Genomic DNA, 23,700 nt, shown 5'->3' on the forward strand with positions numbered 1-23,700 from the left:
CACTGGTTCCCGGGGCTCGGGCACAGGTTCCGGGCCGGGGGCGGACCACAAGCCCCGGCGTGCAGCGGGCGGGGCGGGGCCGGGCTGCGCCGCCGCCGAGCCGGGAGCGGGGCCGGGGCTGGAGTGGGGCTCTCGCCGCCCGGTGAGTGGGGCCGAGACACGGGGCTACCCGGGGAGGGGGGACACGGGGAGCCCAACGACCCGCTGTGGCCGCGTCGCGTCCCGGAGGGCAGCGGGGTGAGCGTCAGCAGCTCCCGGCCTTGCTTCGCCCGGGGGTGTGTGGGTGACCCGCGGAGAAGCGCTTGGTCTCGGGGTCTGTGGTTGTCACCGGCTTTGGTGGCTGTGCCTGGGGTGAAAGGACAGCCGGGCACCCCGCAGCATCCTTCTCCGGTCGTGGGAGAAGCATCGACCCTTCCTCGGTCGGGCAGGGGGTTCAGCCAAACCGCACCCACCGTGCCAGGAGATCCACTGGCCTGGGGACCTGGGACGTGTCCCCTGTGCGCTCCTACCCCCGGGCTGCAGCGCTGCCTTTCTTCTGCTTCCCCTTCGCAGACCTGCGGGGATTTTCCCCTTTCCCAGAAACCTTGGAAGCATATTTGTAGCACAAGGTGGGGTTTGAATAGCCTAGAAGCAAAGGGAGGACTGGTCAGGTGGAGCCTCTGGTGGTGTCGTCTAGGAAAAAGAAAAAAGAGATTTCTCTTGAGAAGAGATTTCCCTTGGCTGCATAGGGCCTTGGGAAGTCCTACCGGGCTGTGAGGGTTGATCTCCATCAGCTTGGAGGCACTGGAGAGAGATCTGGGCTGTTCAACCCCCGAGGGCTGTGGTGCTGGAAACACCAGGTCTTCAGGTCCAAAAGCTTCTGAGACGTCTCGTGTTGTTGGTCACCCTGGGCGTGAACTGGAACGGGCCAGTCCTGCTTTCCCTGGTGACACGGTGTGTCTGCTGTGTGTGCCGGCCACTCGTATTGAGCCCAGCCTTGACCTTTACCCAGGAGCACGTGCATGGTGGCTCTTGCAGAGCTTGCAGGAATTGGGCTGGGAATCAGGAAGTGAGTTGTGATGCCGGGTCTCGTGCCCACAGAAAAGCGAGTCCTGCCGTGAGGCTACAGCTCCCCAGCCCCGTGATCTGGGCTCTGTCCCTTGTGCAAAGGCGGTGGTGTCCTCACCCTGGATTCGGAGGACGGGAGGTGAGTCCTCCTGCCGTATCTCTGCTGCTGTGAGGACACCTGGGTGCTGTGACCCCCAGGCTGAGACCCAGGGAACTCATTTCCTCTGTGTTGCTGTCTGATGCCCATGTTGCCCCTTGTTAACATACCTTAATTAACACTTACCGTGTCCTCCTCCATCCCCTTCTAGGAGCAGCAAAGTGCCTGACCCCTGTGCTGCAGCATTCCCAGCCTGCCTGTTCGCTGCCCTCCCCGCCTGATGGAGCCGGTGCTGGCAAAGGACCCTCCTCGAGGCGGCCGGCTGGGCCTGGTGCGGGAGCGCTAGTGACACGTGGACGGTGGCGTGTGCCACCCTGAGAGGGACAATGGCTCAGGGCACCGGGAGCATCAACAGTGACTACAAGGACTGGGAGTGGAGCGCCGATGCTGGGGAACGGGCCAGGCTCCTGCAGAGCCCCAGCGTGGAGACTGTGCCAAAGAGCGGAGAGAGCCAAGGAAATGGCTTGGGGGCCACGTCGGCTTTGGGAGCCGTCTTCATCGTGGTCAACGCGGCCCTTGGGGCTGGGCTGCTCAACTTCCCTGCCGCCTTCAGCATGGCTGGTGGCGTGGCCGTGGGCATCACGTTGCAGATGGTGAGAGGGTGGGCAAGGGACAGTCCCATGTCCCAGCCTGGGAGGGGATGTGGTGGGGATGTTTGGAGTCCAGAAGGGCCTCAGGGAGAAGCTGCCTCCTGGGAGGAAGCCCTGTTGGGTCAGGTGCCCCAGAGATGCTCTGTGTGTTTGGGGCTGGCTGCCCGGGGTGGCTTTGGGGACCTCATCACGCTGTTGCCTCAATGTCCGCTCCCTGTCTCTTCCCCACCCCAGTGCATGCTGATCTTCATCATCGGAGGCTTGGTCATCCTGGCGTACTGCTCGCAGGCCAGCAACGAGCGGACCTACCAGGAGGTGGTGTGGGCCGTCTGTGGGAAGGTGCCTGGTGTGCTGTGCGAGGTGGCCATTGCTGTCTACACCTTTGGCACCTGCATCGCTTTCCTCATCATCATCGGAGACCAGGAGGACAAGAGTAAGTGTGTCCCATGGAAAAAAATATACAGTTGCTGTCCCTTTGGATGGAAGGTGACAACCTGACCACCCTGGCTGTCCCCACAGTCATTGCTGCTTTGGTGACGGAACCTGGGGAAGCTGAGAGCAGCCGCTGGTACACGGACCGCAAGTTCACTATCAGCATCACCGCCTTCCTCCTCATCCTGCCCCTCTCTATCCCCAAGGAGATCGGCTTCCAAAAATATGCCAGGTGGGTGGGGAGCGCCCTCCGGGGCTGGGAGCCGCCAGGATGCGGCAGCCAGCACCCACTGAAGCGTGGTCCTAGGGGATGCAGAATGGAAACACTGTGGTTCTAGTGCCATATCTGCCCACTCACCCTTGAGGGCTTGGACATCTCCTTCTCTGCCTTCCTGTGTCTCAGTTTCCCCATCTGGGAGGCAGAGGAGCTGCTGAGCACCGTGTGACCACATTGTCACACTCCAGGGCTTGGTTTTCTCCTTTCTGCTTGCTGGAGGAAGCCGGGGGAGCTGCTTTCAACTGTGTTGTCCCCTGTCTTTAGAGCTGGCCAGCCAGCAGAAAGGAGAGCCAGTAAGGGTCCCCAGGCCGGGTGGTCTGCGGGCCAGCCCTGCCCCACCAGCCATCTTGGTGTCACCCTGCAGCTGGACCAGGGCTCCTGAGAAGTGTGACTTCTTTAACACTCGCCTCTTCCTCCTCCCCAAAACCCAGCCCATCACCTTGCTGGCAGGTCCAGCACCCACAGTGGCACGGGACAGCCCCTGAGCACAGCGGGATTGCGTTGGGATCAGTTCTGGGGACAGTGGGTGACAGTGCCTGGCATATTCCCACAGAAAGCGAGAGCAGGGGTAGTCCTGATGGGAAGGGTTGGGGTGGCCTGTGCTGTGCAGGGAGGAAGACGGGGCTGGAGAGGCTCAAGGAGACCCTCTGCCGAGTGGGGAGGCAGCACACTGATGGCCTCCTGTCCCCTCTTGCAGCTCCCTGAGCGTGATTGGCACCTGGTATGTCACCGCAGTCATTATCATCAAGTACATCTGGCCTGACAAGGAGCTGGTGCCTGTGGAGATCCCCACCAGGTGCGTGTAAGAGCCAGGATGCTGATGGTGGCCATCACAGCCCTGCAGAGCCAGGTAGGGCTGCAGGGGTGAGGGCTGCAAAGGCTGGGGACAAACCCTTCACAAGTCCCATCCTTGGGCCTGGGGACACCACGTGTTGCTGCCAGAAGCTCCCAAGTGGCTGCATCTCTGCGTGTTTCAGAGAAGTAGGTGGTGAAGGAGAGGAAAAAGACCTCTTGGAGGTCCCCACAGCTCCATCGCAGGTTTTGGGGAGCACTGATTGACTTCTCACTCCGATACAGCCAGGCCCAGAGTTCCCTGTGCAGTGCTTGTGCTCACCCAGCAACCAGGACTGTGTCTATTTAGGGTGATTTTGGTTATTTCCTTGGCCAGCACAGCCCCTGTGGCTTGTCTTCTCCTTCACAGTCTGGGGATGTTTCTGCACCAAGTGCAGACAGTGGGAATTTTAGAGCAGAGCAAAATTTAGACCAGTTTTTGACACTGCTTCAGTAGATCCTTGTTTTCTTAACGATTCTTTTGTTGTTAAGTCCCCAATTTTGGCTGATTCTGTCTCAGTGAAAGACCCTGGTCTATGTGGAGTGCTGTGTCCTGGGAAAACCTCACTCCGTGCAAGGGCATCATCCTGGGTGGGGGGACACAGTTACTGCAGGAGATGCAGGTCAGCAGAGGAGTGAGCCCATCACTGAGTACCCCAGGGGGGCTGGGTGGGGAGCATGGGGGGCCCTGGTGTGACCGGTGGGTGTTTCTCTTCTGCCAGCCCCTCCACCTGGACAGCCGTCTTCAATGCTGTGCCCACCATCTGCTTTGGGTTCCAGGTAAGGCCATGAACCTGGAGCTCCCTTTCCCACCCCGCAGTCACCTGAGTTGGGGACTGATGTGGTCCAGTGATGCTCCCTTGGGTGTTCAGCCAAAACCCTCCTTTATTTGCTCACCACATGGCACTGCAAGTGGGCTGAAGCCAGTTTGACATCTCACCACCCCTGGATGGAGATGGATCAATTTTACCCCAGCTGAGAGGTCTGGGGCAGCCTGTTCCTTGCTTTTCTTCTTCAGTGACAAAGCTGGGGGGATCACGATATCACGACAAACCTGAGGATATCATGCATGGGAACCCACGTGGCTCCCCGTGACTCTGGCTCAGCACATCGTGTGTCTCCACTCTCTCTCCATGTCCATGGCAGTGCCACGTGAGCAGCGTGCCCGTCTTTAACAGCATGAAGCAGCCGGAGGTGAAGACCTGGGGGGCAGTGGTGACAGCGGCCATGGTGATCGCTCTCTTCGTCTACACGGGCACTGGTAAGCGAGGGGATGCCACGTGAGTGAGGCATGGTCCTCAGAGGAGCCGTGAGTTTCTGGAGAGCAGGGGTCCTCTGGTCAGCAGAGGGACAGAGCAGGAAAGGAGGAGAGTCCATCTAAACCCCCCTGCAATGTCCCCCGTACCATGTCCATCTGAGTCTGGTCCCCCAAAAACATGTGCAGGAGGCTTGTCCCTGCCCCCCACTGACTGCTGCCTTCCCGGCAGGTGTCTGTGGCTTCCTGACTTTCGGGGCTGGTGTGGAGCAGGACGTTTTGCTGTCCTACCCCTCCAACGACATCCCCGTTGCCCTCGCTCGCGCCTTCATCATCCTCTGCGTGCTGACATCCTACCCCATCCTGCATTTCTGCGGCCGGTGAGCACTGGGAGGAGGCAGGGGCTGGTGTGGGCAGGAGGGGCAGCTCAGGGAAGCCCCCCTGCCCGGGTCTGTGCCTGCAGGGCGGTCTTGGAGGGTCTCTGGCTCCGTTACACCGGGGTGACGGTGGAGGAGGACGTGGTTCGGGAGCGGAGGAGGCGCCTGCTTCAGACCATCAGCTGGTTCCTCCTGACCCTCCTCCTGGCTCTCTTCATCCCTGACATTGGCAAAGTCATCTCTGTCATCGGGGGCTTGGCCGCCTGCTTCATCTTCATCTTCCCAGGTAGGGCATCTCGGGATGCTTGGGGGCCGGCGGAAGTCTTTTGGCCTTGTGCCTTGAAGAGAGAGAGGTTGGGATGGGGATGCAGGAACCAGAAGGTCTTTAGAGAAGGACATAAATATGGCACGAGGTGGGTTGGCAGCCCAGCTGTTTTGACAGGACTCTCTGCTCTGCAGTGGTGACTGCAGCTCCCTGGATGTGGGGTGTCTGTTGAGTCCCCAGAGGACAGTCCTCATCTAGCTCTAATTTGCCCCCCTTCTTTTCAGGGCTGTGCCTGATTCAAGCTAAGCTCTCCGAGATCCAAGAAACCAGGGCAATCAGGTAACCAAAACATGCGTCCCCTCTCCCCTTCCCCTATGGATATGGGGGTGAAGCTCCTCTCTGAATGTGCCCTGTCTTCCTGCATCTGCAGCTGGTGGGCCCAGGTCAGCTATGGGGTGTTCATGGTCACCCTTGGAGCCTTCATCTTTGGACAGACCACTGCCAACGCCATCTTCGTGGATCTCACAGCCTGACTCCTCCTCCAGGCTGGACTGTGCTGCTGCTGTGGGGATGCAGATTTCCCCTAGGACCAAAGGGAAGTGAGGAGAAAACATGTTGGTGTGTTGGGAAGATCCAAGAGGCGCATTGTAATCTGGGGCTTGGCTGAAAGAGCCCCGCGGTGGTTTGTATCTTGTCTTAACGCACCAGGCAGTCAGGCTTCTCCTCTCAGCCCTGACCCCCTGGTGAAGCCAGAGCATCACTACAAGGGGACCTGCAGTCCAGGTCAAGCCCTTTCTGCCCCTCTGGGGTGGACATTGCTACCTGAGACATCACTAAGGGATCACGGTTGGGGGTTGTGAGGACGTGCTGCTCCCACCCGTGTTCCCTGTGCTGGTAGAGCTCCTCTCCACAGCTTTAGCTCCTTCTCCCAACATTGGAGGGAGACTGTGTGTTTTGCATAAAGGGAACTAGTAATCTTGTTTCATCAGACAGGGTGACATCCCCGTCGTCCTCCTCTGTGTCAATGTTTGGTTTGGTTTAACTCCACTTTCTTGTGGCTCATCTCCTGCCCTTATTCTTACATCTCCCTCCACCTGGGCTGCACTTTGTATTACAAAGTGGAACCATCACCTTCAGCCTGATTTTAATTTTTTTTGGAGGATCAGGATGAGCTCGGGATAGGGACACACCAGTGCAATGCTTCCCCTGCCAGGGGCTGCTCACTTGCTAGAGAAGGTGCTGTGGCTGCATCGTCCTACTGGAGGCACTATGCTAGAGCAAAACTCTTCTCCATACTTCCAATCCTGTTCTTCCGAGGGGTCCAGAGAACGGGATGGGGTCAGGTGTAGGTTTTCAGGGATGCTTTGGGGATGAAGCAGTCAGTATTATTCTGTTTTATATTGTTCCTTTGATTGTTTACACTCTCCATGGCTGGTGTTGCTCTGGACTGTCCCTGCATTGTGTGTCTGGTTGATACTTTCAGTTCTGTGTCTGCTGGGTTGAGCAGTTCCCCCAGCTGCAGACTTGGTTGAGGGACTTAAACCTCAACAGCAAACTGTTCTTGTTCAGTCTTTGAGTTCCCTTGTTTCTTGTTTGGCCTCCAAAACCCTGGGGGAGGGAGAAATTCATGTTTATCTATTGCTGTGTCTGTGATGAGGATCATCAGGATGAGATGGGGAAAGCCAGATGGAGGAGGAAAAAGCCTCAAGCACAACATGGATGTTTGGGGAACTCTGTGAAAGCGCATGTCCCTCCTGCCTCCCCCAAGGTACCTCTGGCCTCTGTGCCCTCAACTTCAGACAAAACCAGGCTCCAGCAAACCCCCATTTGCATGGCACCAGCTGCCCCCTGAGCCCCTTCACCCGGCTCCCGCCCCGAGAGCTGGCACTGGGGCTTGGGGACCCCTGGGCATAAAGACAAAGTGTCCCCCCTGCCACCACCTATCCCTGCCCACCGCTTCTCCTGGCAGCTGGGCCACAGAGCCACGTCCTGTGGGGCCCCGCAGACATGGTCAAAGCGCAGCAGATGCCAACGCCAAGATGCCTTTAGTGCCTGTCCCCAAGCAAGATGGAGAGGGGGCGTTGGATTAGGTGACTGTTGAAGGCCCCTTCCAACCCAAACTGTCCTGTGGGTCCAGGGGGTTGGTACCCCGTGGCTTTTGCGGCTCTGGCTTTCCCGAAGGTGCCGTCCCGCTGCCGAAACAGGAGCAGAGGCGGTGTCCCACAGCTCTGCTTGTCACCCGGGGTCCGTGTGGCTGAGGGCAGGGGGCAGGGAGGTGCTGTGGCCGTTCATCTGTTTGCCTTATGGTTCCCTTGACTGTTTACAAAACACCGGCCTTTTAAAATGTATTTTCTGCCCGCAGAAAGCGGCGGGACCTCGACTCAATAAACGTGACGTTGTGGTGCATGCAGCGGGTGGGCAGCAGCTGTTGTGTGTGGGGCTGGGGGAGGGAGGTGCTCCCGGGTGGGACGTGGGGATGACGCCGTGGCCCTAAACGCCACCCGGGCTGAGTTTTGGGGTGGGTTTTGGTGCTGCCCCCGTGGCGGGTGGCACCTCCCAGCCCCTCACACCTCGGGTCCCCTCCCAGGACGGGTCCTGGGGGCCCGATCACGGCCGTACCACGGCAACGCGGGGGGAGTCGTTCCAGTGCCTGGGCCGTACCACCGCGCAGCGCGGGAGGGGCGGTGGTGCGTACAGCCGTACAACCGCCGAGGGGCGGGGGGGCGGAGCGGACCGCACCACTTGGGGAGGGGTGTCCCCGCCAACCCCCCGTGACTCCGCGTGCACTTCGGCGCTCTCCCCCACTTCCCCTTTCCGCCCCGCCCCAGCGTAGCGCCCCGCATTCATTGGTTGGCCTCGCCAGCTCGGGTTGCCTGCTAGTGCGCATGCGTGCATCGAGCGCCCTGCCGGCTCTGATTGGCCACAACGGTAGGAAGAACTCCGTCCGCTCCCGGCCAATGGGCGCGCGGCGCTGTCTCCGCGCGGAGGGCCGGGAAGGGCGGGGGGAGGACGGCGGAATGTCCCCCAGAGGTCGCCCCGCGCTGATTGGGCAGGTCGCGCGCGGCCTTGCGCTCTGATTGGCGGAGCGCCGCGTCAGGGGGGCGGGAGGCTCGGCGGACGCCCCGCCCACCCGCGCCCCCGCTGCCCCCCCCTGCTGGCGTGCCGCGAGGGGACGGGGGAGGGGAAAGGCCGCGACGTGAGCGCGCGACCCCGTCCGCCATTTTGTAGCGAAACGGCGGAGGCGAGAGGATAAAAGCGCGAACGGCCCCAGCCTGGCGCCCCGCTCCGGTTCCCTTACACCCCCTGAGGTGAGCGCCGCCCGCCGCGCCCCGCACAGCCTCGGCCCGCGCCCCAGCCGCCCCGCGGGTGGGCTGGGGGAGCGGGGGGGGTGCGGGAGCACCGGAGTCTCTGGAGCGGTGTGTTCCGCGGCCGTGGGGGTGGCGAGCGGCGGCGGGGCCCGGCGGGAGGTGGCGGGGCCGGTAGAGGGAGCCCGGCCGGGGTGCGTGTGGGGCATCCCCGGGGCCTGGCTTGGCCTGCGCCGCTCCCCGCCCGGCCCTCGGCCCTGTCCCGCGGCCCGGTCCTTCACCCGCCGCCCGAGCCGCGGGACGAGCCGCCGGACAAACTTTGAAGGGCTTTTCCCCGGCACGGGCGGGAGGCGCGAGTGCTCCAGGTCCGTGTTGCCGCCCGCGGCTCCCGGTGCGGGCTGGAGCCTCCGGCGGCGGCAGCGCGGCCGTTTCGAAGGGGCACGGGAGGCTCCGGCGCCTGAGCTGTGTTCGTTTCTCCCCCCCGCCCGCTCTTGTAGCGCTGATCGTGACAGGGCGAGCTCGGAGAGACTCGGCGGCCGGGGCTGGGCCTCCCCGAGCTGCCCCGGTGGCCTCGTTAGAAGATCGGCGTTGTCGTGACTTACTCAAAGGAAACAACCTGTAAACAGTGAGCTGTAGTAAATCAGCCGGTGCCGTAACCTTCCTGCACAGCACATGGAAGAAACGCTTCTCAGCGCTGCCTGCGGTTAAGAACACGCTGTCCAGTAAAATGGACTTACTTATTTTGAAACTAGAAATAGCAACAGTTGGCTGTTTTGACAAATGCTGTGATGTTAGAAATAGCTCCTTTGCAATAGTTCCCTAACTCGGAGTAGTACCATGCTCTCCTTATACAATAACATTAGTGAACAGTCATAGTTTAATTTCAACAAACTGCAAACAGTTTTGGGCTGTATATACAACAGAAGTGAGATAACACTGAAAAATGCAAAACCTGACACTTAATCTGTTGATAGGTCATGAGCTTAGACTGGATGTTTCTGAATCCCACTTGTTAGAAGGAAGCAAGACATTGCTCTCGGTGGAACGCGTTTCTAAATGGGTAAGAAAACAGGTCTGACACCTGACAAGTCATCCTTAGTGCACACGACTTGAGTGTTTCCTGTTTCTAAGGTAACTACATTGGTATTGACTAAAATTAAAGGCAGGATGAGTCCAGGTGAGATGACTCTTATGAACAGGAAACAAACTTAGTTGGAAGTATATGTGTTTGTCCTTTATAGACTTGTTATCTTGTTAGGTTTTTTCCTGCCCTTATGCTTTTAAGTTTGTGGTTAACTGTTGATCCCATTGGCCTGGTGTCTCCAAAACAAACTTGAGCAAGCTTGCTATCTACCTGACTCTCCTCTTTAGAGAAATACCTTATCCAGTTTATCTTTCTCACACAGTGCCCCTAGATATTTAATTCATTTTAATTGCTGCTGAAATGGCTGCTGTCTGTGTTCAGTTGAGTAAGTAGAAGAGAAACTGTGCAAACCAAACTTAGAAAAAGTGGACAGTGACATTTTGTGACCCCAGGACAGGTTATCGCTAAATTGTATTGGGAATTCATATTCCTGAGAATCATGATTGAGGATGTCACTATTTTAGCCAGATTTCTCTTTTGTTCTATAGCCATCCTAACTATGAATCCTGCAGTTCTCCTTTGCCTTTTGAAATAGCATTTCACTGTTCCAAAATGTTTTTTGGACCTGAAAATGGCACAAAACCTTTGAGAACAGCTCCCTAAATTTACTTAACTTCCCTTCAATGGAAACTTTATAGTACAGTGTTTGACTGAAGGGAAAGTAGGAAGTGAGAGTTTCTTGTGTGGGTGTTTGTTTTTTTTTTAAACAATCCTAGTTGAGATGTGAAAATGCCTGAAGCAGTTGTGTCGTGATTGGTGCATGCCATTGGTGTATTTGAGGTAGATTCCACACCTGAAGCTTAACTGGCCTTAATTTATGGGAACAAACATATGTGCTTAGTTCAGCTGCTCTCTGTAAAGTTCCTGTGTCTAATCAGCATTGTGGCTTCCAGTTGACTGGAATTGTGTGTAGCTTTCCAGTACATGAAGTGTTCAAGTGGCTTTTCTACTTGTAAACACCTGAATTTGAGTTAGTCAAATTAATCAGAAACTTACTTTGCTGTTAATGTGACTTAGACTGTAAGGTTTTTCTCGCTGTAGATTTCAATATGATTGACATCCTGAAGTCTGACTTACCTATGGTGTGATTCAGAACCTCCTTTCCCCCTTGGAGGGCTTCTCATGTGGGGCTTCAGAGAGGAGTGCTGCTCTTCCCTGTGTTCCTTGTGCGTGGGTTAGAGAAGTGGGTAAGAGACCATGTGCTGAAGAACAGGTTTGCAGTGCCACTTTTGGCATGTTGTATATAATTATTTTTGACAGGAGTTTAGAACCTAATTGATGAATATGTTGCTGTTTGTCACTTGGGCTGTTTTGTCTTCCACATGCAGTACATGTGGCCCAAATCTTTACAGCTCTTGAAACCCAGTGGAACTAGTTGCTGACCTCTGCAAAATGCTAAAATAATTCCAACATTCAACTTAAAGTAATTTTGCCTTGCTAAGGCTGTTTCCAAATTTGTGGTAGATTTTGGGTTTGTCATCTTCAGCAGCAAGACTTAATTACTCCTAGTGCTGCTTCAGGTTAGTAGAGAGTGTTTTTGTCAAACCCATCTGCTGGTTAACATATTGGCCCTATCTTGTGATGTTTGGCTTCTTGCCTAAATTTTTATCATATTTATGTTTTAATAACCCAACAGAACTCTGCTACTGAAAAGGATGCCAAATGTTTTACTGATGGCCTGTTCATTTCCTTAGGAAGTGTTGAGGCTATGTAATACTGCAGATTTCGGTAAATATTTTCTACCTTTTTAAAAGTCATATTGCACAACATAAGATTTGTGCTCTTTTAAGAGCTTCTGGCTCTCATGTCCAATAGCTTAATTCATTACTATATCATAGGAACTGTAATTGAAAGTAGCTCATTTTGTCAGTGAACTTTGGTAGTTTTATAAACTAGTTCTGTCTGAGGCCTAAATTTTCTGAACCTGTAAAGATGGTGGGTTTGCCCCATGGACTGAAAGCTTCTTGCATTGAGGCTGGTGTAGAGAGATTCATTCCCACTAAGAATATATGCATCTAAAAATAAAGTCTGCTTTGCATAGCATTCATAGCTTTCTTAATCAGTGCTGTATAAATTGAATTTTAGCCTTGCATTGGATGACCAGGGAGGTGCCTGTGCACATCTGTTTTCTGGGCAGGGCTCCCTTAATTACTCTTTTATATACTACTCTAGGTTAGACTGCAGCATTTGGAACTCTGAAATGCTGTTAGTCTGGTGCTCATGAGAGCTGTCAGGCTTTTTCTGTGTATCAGCATACATACTATGCATACCATATATTTAGAACATAAATAGGAAGCTGCTTCCTTCAGCTATTGTGTTTTGTCCTTGAGTGTCGGTGGCTGCTCAGGCTCTCGTGCTGCTTCCTTGAATGGGAAAATCTCATTTTGACCACTGGTTTGGGTTCTCCCACAGCACTGCCAGATTTTGCAGTTAGAAAGTGGCAAATTTTCTTGTGCTTTCTTGCAATTAAAGCATGTTGAGGTGGTAGTCGTTTTCTTGGGAGAAAGCAGTGATGCTGGTGGGGTGGGCTGATCAGCGTCAGTGCTCTGCAGGGGATTGCATTTACCACTGAGCCGAACTCAACAAGAGTTCTAGCACCTAAAAGCTTGATTTTTGGGTGGAGTAGGTGTGATTGCTGTGCTGTCTGCATTGGTCTTGGGAACAATACCCAGAGTAATGTCGTTTTTCTTCCCAGGGGCCTAAAGGGAAAACTCCAAAACTTCTGACATTGCCTTAAAAATGATGGAGTTTGGAGTTTTGGTTTGTGTCTTGTTCTTGAGTCCTCATTTCAACCAGCCCTTTTGTTCTTCAGGCTGGTTGCTGAAATCTGGTGCTCTGGTAGGGACTGAATTTCCTGCGGTGGTTTGGTGTCTGTCTGCTGTGTTTGTAACAAACGTTTTCCAGAAGCTTTTTGTTGGGCCCATATGTTACACCTTGCCAGTAAGAATGTCTTGGAAAGTATGTACTTGCCATGCCCAATGACGCTTTCTGGATTGTTCTGAAAGAGGAATAGAGTTCTAAAAAAAACCAGAACAAAACACAAAACCAAAGGAAAACAACAACAACGTCACCCCACAAACAACAACAGAAACCCCAAACAAACAAAAATACTCACCAAAATCCCAAACAAACCAACCAAAACCAAACAGGTACTGTGTACTGAGAAATCTTTAACTTTTGTGCCTATCTCCTTCCCTGCAAGCTGTTTCACAGTCATTGGGCTTTTAAACATCTAAAGGTAATGAAGTGTAGCTTGTCAGATGTACAAAAAAAGAGAAAAATTAGAAGTTTTCTGTAATTCTTGCTGCAGTTTTAAACATTTTCTGCAACGCTTTCATAGCACAACTGCCTTGTCATTGAATAGTAGTATCTCTGGAAAATTTCTTTTTCACAATATGTAAGGTTTTTTTTGGTGTAATAAAATCTATAACTTCTAGGAGTACACAGTGTTTTCTATGGCATTATGAAAGTCTGGATGTCAATTGATGATTTTACTTCCCTTACAAATATTTTACTCACATTTTATTGAATGTAATAAACTTTTCCCAAAGAGCAGAATAACCTTCATCCCTTGTGACAGGATTTGTTACTCCTGATGCTTTTGGTGCCTGTGGAGGACAAAGAGGAGAGTAATTTTCCCCCACAAGTTGTGTATAAACGTACTTGTCCTCCCAGGTGTCTTGCTGCCTTGACTGGATTCTTCTCTGTCTGGTGAGCAAAAATGTTTTCAAGTATAGGCAGGTGTTAAATAAGCTGTAGTTCTAAGTGTGAGTGAAAACCTTTGTATAAAGTGAGAGGGGGAAAAATTTTTCTGGTCCTACACAGGAATATTTCCAGCTTCCTTCCGTGCTGCTCCTGTAGGATCCTTGCAAGAGGATGCCCGGCAAGGAGCTGCGCTGCCACAGGGGCTGCTCCAAGTGTTGTATGTGCCAAGTTGACATATCACCTGTGCCATCATCTCCGTGATGAGGCAGAAATCCCGTACTGGGGATTCTGTCCATAGATTCAAGATGCTAGAGCAGTGGGCTTTTTTATTCTGAAAAAGTTGTCTTCAGACTCTTGGCATGAAGCCTGGTGACCTTTGTGTTTTGATCAAGTACAACTTCAAAACAGGGACCCTACAGTTTGATTCCACCTCTGATAAATTAGAGTGCTGCGTCTCGGAGCAGCATACAGCTTCCTTCAAGACTCCTCAGGCTGCTGGTTGTACAGGATATACTGTGGGATGCAATTTTATCACATTGGCAATCTGTAATTTAACAGACAGGTGTCAAGTGCCAAGTTTTCTGTTGTCATAGAAATTTATTAAGCTGGCAAGCTCAGCTGTTGTAGCTCACTGGAAAGCTGTTTCAGTACAAGCCAAATGTTAGGGTTAGTTTATTGCAGTTCTTTGCATGCGTTGCTCATTCACAATTGCTTGTTTTGATGTATACAGTTGAGTGCAATACTGCTTTCATGGTAGTGAAGCAAAGTATTGCAGAGATGGCTAAAAAGCTTTTTTTTTTTTTTTTAATAAACTTGTGATTGATGCTTTGAATGATTGACCTCTGCTGTGCAGTATTGAATTCATTATGCATCTTGTTTTCTTTCTCACAGTGCTGAAAGGGTAGTCATTCTTCTCACAGAGCTGTTTGTTAGCTCTTTCAGACTGGCAAAATGCAGAAATGAATAAATGTGGTTGGGTAGCACGAAAACAACTAAGCTTGTGTTGTGAAAACTTAATAGTACTTCTTTTTCCTTCTGGACACAGTTATGGCAAATGGTTTATGTAAGTTAAGGTATCAAATATGTCTGTATTATCAATTTCTTTGTTAATTTTTTGTTGTTGTTGTTTTGTTGCCAAACTAACTTGTAAGCAAAAATATAAAAGAAAAATCTCCGAGGCATAATACTGAATTCTCCAAGATTCAACTTTCTACCCTATAGTGTTCTGTTGGTAGTAGAAAATACAGAGGGACTACTGACTGCTTTTAACACCATGCAGACAGCTTAAAGAATTTATTTTTTTATTTAATTAAAACAAAGAGTCCTGAAAAACTTAGTTTAAATTGACTGGTTCCATGACAAGATAACAGTGAAGTTGTTACAGAATTTATATCTAATGCAATATTGTTTTTTCAGGTGCCATGTTTCAGAACAGAGGAAGACAACTGAGAAAGAAGAGCTGAAGAAAGTAACACAGAACCAGATACAGGTTAATTGGGGGAAAAAAAATTAACCTGTCTCTGAGGTGACTAAAGGGGAATAATGGTGATTTTGCGCCGGGCTCGGCCGCCTGCTTCCGCCCCAACCAGCAATGAATCTTGACTCGCTCTCGCTGGCCTTGTCTCAAATCAGCTACCTGGTGGACAATTTAACCAAGAAAAACTACCGTGCCAGCCAGCAGGAAATACAGCATGTAAGTAAACGAATGATGCTACAAAGGAAATTTTGGAAAGAAAAAAAGGGAGTGTCAAATGGAATTTCTCTTCCCGTTTGTACTGTACTCTGCAGTGCTCTCATCTGCTTTACTGTGTGCTGGTTTCTGCAGTGCTGAGAATTCCGGCTCGTGTCTCTGATATTTCTGTCCCTGTTGGTTTCATCTGTCAGATTGTGCAATTTGGCAGCTCAGAGCCTGGGACCAGTATTGGTAGTTGAGTATTAGGATTAACTACTGCTCTTGGAGTGTTGTATCAAAGCTTTCCTAGCTCCTTTGGGTTACATCTTTCAGTTTTTGGACATTCCATAGAACACAGATTGGAACAGAGAGGAGAATATATACACTTACTGTTTAGAGGTGTTGCATTGAAAATGTGGGTACGCAATTACTTACGTCTGAATGTTTTTGCTTATGTTGGCTGAAGTCTTTTGATCCTCATTTGATGAAGTGTGGCTTGGTGGTGAAGCCAAGCTGACTTTCTTGGCCCTGGGTTTTCAGAGGGCAGGCAGTTACTCTAGATGGAAACCCAAATATCTAAGATCTGGGCAAGAATTCTGGTTTAACTGACCCTTTTAAAAATAGCTCTGACAAGCAGGATGGACTGAAAAGCATTATCTGCAGAGGAGTGTTTAGGAGGAAGTGAATGTTACTGAGCCAGTTTTAGAAACTGGTTTAGTTCAGTTCCCAGCAGACAGCTGGGCTGGTTAAATTTTTTTATCTTACCCTAGTGCAGTCCTGCAGTGATTTGAATCAGAGTAGGAGGCCAGAGGGCTTAAGCAGAGTGAGTTTCTGGTAACAGCTGACTTTAAAAGTGCATTCTTTACTTATCTTGAGGTGAGAGGGGTTGATTGCAGCACTATTCACTGCTCAAAACAATCTTGTAAATGATAAAATGGAATAAATTTCTTGTAACTTTTGTAAAGTTTCCATGTCTTTGCAAGCTCAGTACTTTCAGGGCCTCATCTGAGATCATGCTGTCCTTTCCATTGCTGTTGGCTTCACCAGACTGTGTTTGCAGGAAGGTGTGACTGAGGCATGACTTGCAGATCTGTCATGAGTGTTTAAGTAAGGGATAATAAACATTTATTTGATTTGGGAGGAGATATGGTAGATCTGCTGTTTAGCTGGAATATAGGTCTCTCAAGCGGAGACGGATTGTTCCTTGTCCTTCATAGCACATCTCTTAGACTTGCTGCTGTGAGAGTGTGGAAACTGGTCTGTGGAAATGGCTGTTTTGTGTATGTTTGGTTACAAGATAGATCTTGGATTTCAAGACTAAATTCCTAAAATCTCCACGATCCCTTGTTTTTTTCTTTTTAACTTCCTGGTGTTACTTTTGTGGTTGCTAGTACAATTTTTCCTTAGACAGTTTAAGAGGTTGTGTTTACATGCTTTAATTGTCTCACAGTACACTGGTGTAAATTTGGCATAATTTACTCTATTATACAAAGTTTATATCTAAGCATACAGAGTGTGTGGAAAACCATACTTGCAGTTGTTCTTGTCACAAGTGACCGAAGTGACATTTGCATTTAAACACATCACTCACAAGCATCACCCTGGCAAAGCTTGAAGAACTGATTTATGCTTAAGCGTGCTTTCAGTAGTCATTTAACATGGGTGATGCTCTAAGACTGCTTAAAAAATAGGAAGTAGGTTTAAAAAAACACCTTTAATGCATTTGTCAGAGAGACTAATGGCTTCCTCTGAAGTGAGTGTTTGTGGTCTTGTTCTCTTGAAGTATTGCTAAGGAGAGCCTGGTTGGAAAGGAGAGAAGGGCTTTGTGGACAGATTCATCTGGGAAAGCAAAATTTTCTGAATCTAGAAAAACAGAGTTACTTTTGATCTAGCCCTGTGTTTGCCTAGACAAAAACTTGTCTCTGTGTGATAAATCCAAATATGGGTGGGTCAGACTTCATCCTGAATCACAGACTGGTTGAGGTTGGAAGAGACCTCATCTGGTCCAACCTCCTGCTCAAACAGGGACTTCTAGAGCTGGTTACCCAGGAATATGTCCAGACAGCTTTTGGGTATCTCCATGGATGGAGACTCTGCAACCTCTCTGGGCAGCCTGTGGCAACACTCAGTCATCTTCACGGTAAACAAAAAAAAAAAGTGTTTACAGATTATTTTATTATCAGGCACACTGTCTTGTAAATGTGTATGAAGGCTGCCAATACAAAGGTTTCTTTCAGCTCTTTCTGCAGGAAAACTAGCAATTCTCATTCCCTGTTTCTTGGAAAAGCTTTTCTGTGAATGTAGTTAGAGTTGAAAGATGCTGCACTGAACTTCTAGTCTTCTCTTCCCCTCCTCCCCATATGTTAAACTTTCAAGTTATTAACCCTGTGAACTTCTACACAAGGAGGCAATCTTATTCTGATGTGGAAAAGGTTATGTTGATGGCTTTAGCATGTACGGTTTCCTTCTGCCTCCATCTGCTTTGAATTTATCATGGTCATGGCACCAGATACCTCCCTAGGAGTCTGATCCAGCTTCATGCCAGTCTTGTTACCACATCTAAATCTATATATTTAATTGGGATTGCTTAAATGAATTGCCTTGCTTTCTGAAGCCTGAGCTAACTAGTAGAACTTGCTGTCAGTTCAGTTTTGCAGCCTTTTGCACTGATCTGAGCATCTTGCTACCTAATCACGGGGGGTGGCTGCCTTCCAAGACCATGCTGTCACAATAACTGAAGTGGGGTATTTACCCTGGACCGACATCTCACGAACACATATATTCCAGCCTCTGGTCAAGAAGCAGAGCTATATCTGACTTGGATGTTTCCTTCCAGCAGAACAAAACTTGGCAGCCCCTGGAATAAGCAGGTTGTAAGGCAAAGGGAAACATAATGTCAGATAACGGTTGAAGAATTGAGATGAGAACAATTGGAAACAGCAGAGCTGGAGCAGACACAGCCTCAAGCAATGCTGTTTGTCTTTTTGCGCAAAGAAGCTACTGGCAAACAGGATATTTGTGATGGAGTGAAGCAGTCAGAGTGTACGCAGAGGTGTTGGTTTGTACTGGCACGTGTTGTGTCTGTCCTACAGCAAGAAAGGGGGAAACTATGGCAAAAATTTTGCCAATAGTTGAAGGTTGGGTTTGATGCTAGCTGCTACTATTTGGACAAAAGAGGCAAGCTACTGGTGATTAAGTCCCTTCAAATTTCTGCCAATATGGATTTTATTAAAAACAAGTAATGTCTAGTCAGGTGAGGTTTAAATAAATGGATAAGCACTGAAACAAACTGAATGTTCTTCAAGCAATGAGCTCATGAGCTGCTCTGTAGCCAAGAGTTGACCTTAAGGCAAGTGATAGGGGATGCAGACAAAAATGTAATAGTGTTGATAAGATTTAGTACTGAGTGATAGGTGTTGCAGATCACCTGTTTATGATGTGAGGTGTAAAATTCAGTTGAATGAGCTCTAATGACAGGGCAAGGACTTGGTAAAAGGTCTCAGCTGCAGGTGTTCAGCATGTGGTATTTGATTATAAAACTTGCTAATGAGCAGCTTTGAGATGAACTTTTCTCATTAAATGGCAGGAAACACTTCCTATGTAGTATTCCCTTAATTTCTTGAGAGACCGTGGAGTAACAGCAGCCAAGTCAGTCGAGACCAGGAGACAATATAGAAGCTACCTGCAAGATCAGTAAAGATGCTAGATGGTGACTTGTCTCTGGGATAAATCCCTGCTATGTAGACATAGCACAGGGGTGCAAGCTGTCCCAAGGCTGTCCTCTGGCAGAGTTACACACCGTAGCTGTGGGAAGAAATGGAGAAAAGTAAGGCTATGGCACTGTGTGGATTTTGGGCTGCTTTGGTTGCAGAGAAGCTTGAAATAATCATCTAGGTGACTTGAAAACCCCTTTTTTACTTGGCCTTTTAAGAATACTACTTGTGAAATGCATGACTTCTGTGTCAATGACTAGTATCTAGATTCTTTATCTCCTAGTTTATACTTTTCATTTGCTAATAGGGTTTATGTCTTGGTTTCTAGGTTACTGATTAAAAAGGGACATTCTTAGCAGTTTTGTTGAAACTGTAGATGACTTAACTGCTAGAAGTGCTGCTGTATTCATAGTACTAGACCCAGATCTTACTCTGTAATGACTGTTTGCTACCAAGTTGCTTTTTGCGTTTTTTTTCCAGATTGTGAATAGGCACGGTCCCGAGGCAGACAGGCATTTACTACGCTGTCTATTCTCGCACGTGGATTTCAGTGGCGATGGTAAAAGCAGTGGCAAAGATTTTCATCAGGTACAGTTTGCACCGAGGCATCTGCTTATTAGTTTTGGTTGTTAAAAATCTGCAGTAGAATTCGATCCATTTTAAGTACAAAGACAGATTAGGGGTAGTAGCTTCAAGCAAACTTCTTTCTTGATATATGGCCTTTCAACTGCAAGCAACTTTTGCCAGTCCTCAAGTCAGAAGACAACAAACTGTTGATATCTGACTCTTACAATCCCTTAATCTGGAAGAACTCATAGTTTAGTACAGCTGCTCCTTCTACCACATGCAGTGCTCTGTTTTGAAAGTCTGTCTTTTAAAACTTCATCCAAATCCACTCACTGGCCCTTGTGGTGCTGGTTGTGTCCACAGGAGTGTTTTCATCCTTAAGGAATTTTGCCACAGACTTTTTAGTTCATAAACAGGAATCAAATATTCTTAAATTGCTTATTACAATATGTGAGGATGTTTACAGAAAATGAAACATTGCCTATATGATGGAGAATGTTTGACTTTCTTGGCCTTAAAAGAAAAACCAAACTAAAAACTAGACCTAAAGAAAACTTGATTGAAAATAAACTAGTTAGTGAGAATTTGAGCACTTACAAGACTTAAGCACCTTTGTTTAGTTCGACTGCACACAGTGATTTATTGTCCTGTTACCAAACAATATGAGTGTTGAAGTTATCTTGTTCTTTTCAGACTCAATTTCTGATCCAGGAGTGTGCGTCGCTGATTACAAAACCAAACTTTATCTCGACGCTGTCCTACGCCATTGACAATCCGTTGCACTATCAGAAGGTTTGTATGCTTCTCGAAGGGGATCCCCATGTCAGAAACTGCAGGGAATGGGTCTGTAGGAAACCAGCTAGTCTTCCCTTGTGTTTTTTCCTGTTTTTTTAATGGCTAAAATTGGTTGTAGTAAATTCTTCAAGAAGTGAGCTTGCCCAGAAGTTGTTTCTTGTTGTTGTTAAACTGAGCAAATTATTAAATTACTCAGAATGTCTGCAAGCTAATTTTAAAGCTTAATCTAATGTTAGTACTTTACGGCTTGTTTGTGGTAGCCACAACCAAAATAAATCATCAGTGCTCCTGTTTTTTTCAATATGAAAGCCGTGATAGTGGTTTAATAGTAAAAGAGTGGGATATACAGTATGAACTTAGTTTAGATGCATCAAAAAATAGTTCCAAATATGTATGTTTAGCCATATAAGCTTTGAGTTCAACTACAGCAGAATAGTTACTCATCCTCCAGATGTGCAAATGGCCTGTAGATAGTCTGCCACATTATGAATGAGACTAATCCCATAACAGCTTCCATTTAACTGTTCTTACCTCTTTCAGAGTCTAAAGCCTTCACCCCATTTATTTGCCCAATTGAGTAAAGTCATCAAATTAAGTAAAGTTCAAGAGGTAGGTGAACACTTATTTCAAAAACATTGTAATGTTTTTTGACTAAGCTTGTTAAAAGGATGATGTCCCCTTACTATGATGCTTGTTCTTGTTTGTAGGTGATTTTTGGTCTCGCTTTACTGAACTCTTTCAGCTCAGATCTACGAGGTTTTGGTAAGTGAAGCTTCCAAAACACTGCAGCAGAGATGCCTTTTTCCTTTTTGAGCAATGGGCTTTCTAGATGTATAGATGTGTGTCTGTGTCACCTGAGGAGTTCAAGACCTTGCAAATTAGTGGTGGCATTGAAGTTTAACATCATTTTGAGTGAGGCAATAGATACCACAGTCGTTTTGTATGAAGTTGAAGGTCCCTTCCCTGAATAACTTGCTAGATAATCATTCAAATTGAGGCACTGCGATATCTTACCTTTTAATTGTCCATTAGTATTTGAGTTCTGAGGTATGGATTATGAGACTTCTCTTTAAATCCGACCTGTTGTGGCTTGTGGTAGACAAACTCAGATTAAGAGCCTGGTACCTAGCTAAAGAGAGTCTTCACATTAAAAAGAAATTTCAGGTTTTGACTCTATCCTCTTTTGTTTTCAAAAGCTGCCCAGTTTATCAAACAGAAACTCCCGGATCTTTTGCGCTCTTACATTGACGCGGACGTCAGTGGAAATCAAGAAGGTGGCTTCCAAGATATTGCAATAGAGGTCCTGCACCTTCTCCTCTCCCATCTCCTCTTTGGGCAGAAGGGAGCCTTTGGGGTAGGACAGGAACAGATTGACGCTTTCCTCAAAACATTACGTAGAGGTAAGTGTGGTGGTGTTTGGGAGCCCTGACTAAATGCCAACTTTGAAATGGATTTTTGTAACTTACTGTCAGTGCAGGCGGCTGCCCAAATGGTGGGGAGCTGGGTGCCACTGTTCTGGTGTTGGGTGGTAATGTTCTGTTTTTCATTCAACAAGCAGTAACTTGGTCTCATGTTTGGGTTTTTTTAAAAGTTGTGATAAACAAACATTCAATTCTGTGTTTACTTTCTTGTGTGGGATGGTATTTGTAGACTCAAGTAAAGCAAATCAGTGCAGTGTAGTTGAAAAACTTGAACTCTTTCCAGTGTAAGGAACATACATTTACATTTCAAGCAGGTAGATCTTAAGCACTGGGTTGTTTATATTGGGTGCAGATCTGTGAGGAAACACTAGCACAGTGAGGGAAGTGCTTTTGAATAAACTCTGGTTCATTTCCTAGAAGGTACCATGGTCATTGCCTGATGGCAGGGGATGTTATCGATATAGTAGTCTCTTCCTTTCCGAACCAGCAGTGTTTACTGTAAACTCATCAGAATAAGGGGGATTTGGACTCAAGAAGCTGACTAAATTTAACTCAACCCACTCCTTGGTTCTGCACAGACCTAGAAGGCGGCTCTCTTCATACAAGAGCAAAATATTTGTTCTATTAGTACAACTTCTGAGTTCATGCTTACTTTAATGAAGATCAGTGTATTAGCTTTTGTAAATCCCCTCGCTTTGGTGTGGGAAATTGGGAACTCTTCTCTGAATAGCCCTGAAGGGTATGGAGACATTAAGCATCATCTTAAAGATAATGCTGTCTTAGGAAGGCCCACCCATAAGGTGTCTCTGCTGCTTTCCACTGTGAGCAGAACTCCCATCCATGCATCTGATCCTCTCATTACTTTGTCTCTCTTAAATGTTGCTTCCCTGGAAGGAAGAAGGCAGTATTCTCTCTTTCCGTGCCCAAGTGCCTGGTTTAGGTTTGCTAGACTTCTTAGATGCAATAGCAGTTCCTTTGTTTCCTAATACATCCTGATTTGGAAGAGAGGCTTTTGTTTTACTACTTTGTTGCCTCCTCTGTGCTTTTTTTGGATGACTGCTGTTAGTGACAATCTACTTCTAAACTTGGCACCAGCACAGCTGCCTTTTGGGCAGCTGCAGCGAACCTGCACGAACTTAGTCTGTTCTACATTCTTGTTCTCGAGGGATATCCAAGTGCCAGTACAGAAGCGGGAGGTGGGATGGAGGGACGCTGCATGAGTGCCCTCTTGATATCTGCGACAGCAAGGAAACTCTAGCACAGCAGTTATTTTGAATAGTCACTTGCATGCAACTGGTGTTCTGGGGTTTTAACACTGTTTTTATTACTCTTGCATTTAGATTTTCCCCAGGAGCGTTGCCCTGTGGTGCTTGCACCACTTCTATACCCTGAAAAACGGGACATTCTAATGGACAGGATCCTGCCTGATTCTGGAGGGATAGCCAAAACCATGATGGAGAGTTCTCTGGCAGATTTCATGCAGGAAGTTGGCTATGGCTTTTGTACAAGGTTTGTAGGAAAATGTGATTTTCAAGCATCTTGAGTAGTGTTGGTTTTGGTTCTTGTTTCTTGAGGCAAAAGGTAAAGAGCACTTAAAGTACTAAAACAACTAAACACCATTAAGTATTATGAAGTCACTTGTTTTGATTCCTGTTTTATATTTTCTTTTCTCCTAATGTGTATAGTGTGTCTGTTGAAATTGTGTAGGATTTTACCATGGTAAGAAGCTCTAGGTAAAGGTATTAAAGTATTAGGTATTAAAATTCCTTTTAAAGGTTTTATAAAAATTTGACCTTCACCCCCCCCTTTTTTTTTTCTTAAGAAAAAACTAAGTGGCTAGATAGACATAAATTTCAACTAAATCTGACTATATCTTTGGAAGAACTTTGCTCTTGTGACTGACTCCTGTTAGCTCACTGTCCCCACGGAACAGACTACAGAAGAACTGAAGTTAGTAGTTGTCTCACTCCAAGCAACAGCTTTCTGTTTGTATTGAGTTTTAATCAGTGTGGTGCACAGTAAGACTGGGATTATTTGTAACTTTAGAATCTAATTATGATCACGAATTGCTGGAGTATCTTGACAGCTGCATCAGTCTTTGTCTGCTTAGGCTTATTTTGGTAAAAATGCAGCTGTCTTGAACTCAC

General features: G+C 48.3%; 2 protein-coding genes across 9 annotated transcripts in view; both read left to right on the top strand.

Annotated features, from left to right (window-relative positions):
• The first annotated feature begins 968 nt into the window (after positions 1–968).
• On the top strand, positions 969–5,794 carry SLC38A7 (solute carrier family 38 member 7). Its single transcript, XM_080351808.1, has 11 exons — positions 969–1,186; positions 1,356–1,797; positions 2,029–2,227; positions 2,314–2,458; positions 3,201–3,299; positions 4,057–4,114; positions 4,481–4,595; positions 4,822–4,969; positions 5,053–5,252; positions 5,516–5,570; positions 5,662–5,794. The coding sequence occupies exons 2-11, from the start codon at positions 1,531–1,533 to the stop codon at positions 5,762–5,764; spliced, it is 1,389 nt and encodes a 462-aa protein (XP_080207934.1). The 5' UTR covers positions 969–1,186; positions 1,356–1,530; the 3' UTR covers positions 5,765–5,794.
• Positions 5,795–8,390: 2,596 nt separating this feature from the next.
• CNOT1 (CCR4-NOT transcription complex subunit 1) overlaps positions 8,391–23,700 on the top strand; it is a 57,736-nt gene continuing 42,426 nt past the window's right edge. For 7 of the 8 annotated variants that reach the window (XM_080352337.1, XM_080352339.1, XM_080352343.1 and 4 more), the window contains exons 1-9: positions 8,391–8,539; positions 9,511–9,596; positions 14,802–15,078; positions 19,251–19,358; positions 20,031–20,129; positions 20,673–20,741; positions 20,840–20,894; positions 21,329–21,532; positions 22,894–23,062. In XM_080352337.1, the coding sequence (XP_080208463.1) occupies positions 14,977–15,078; positions 19,251–19,358; positions 20,031–20,129; positions 20,673–20,741; positions 20,840–20,894; positions 21,329–21,532; positions 22,894–23,062 (806 nt within the window). In that variant the 5' untranslated portion in view covers positions 8,391–8,539; positions 9,511–9,596; positions 14,802–14,976. The remainder of the gene's footprint in view (positions 8,540–9,510; positions 9,597–14,801; positions 15,079–19,250; positions 19,359–20,030; positions 20,130–20,672; positions 20,742–20,839; positions 20,895–21,328; positions 21,533–22,893; positions 23,063–23,700) is intronic. The other variant, XM_080352338.1, reaches the window with a different exon arrangement.

This window comes from Nesoenas mayeri (genome assembly GCF_963082525.1).
Source record: "Nesoenas mayeri genome assembly, chromosome: 12".
NCBI classification, from domain to species: domain Eukaryota; kingdom Metazoa; phylum Chordata; class Aves; order Columbiformes; family Columbidae; genus Nesoenas; species Nesoenas mayeri.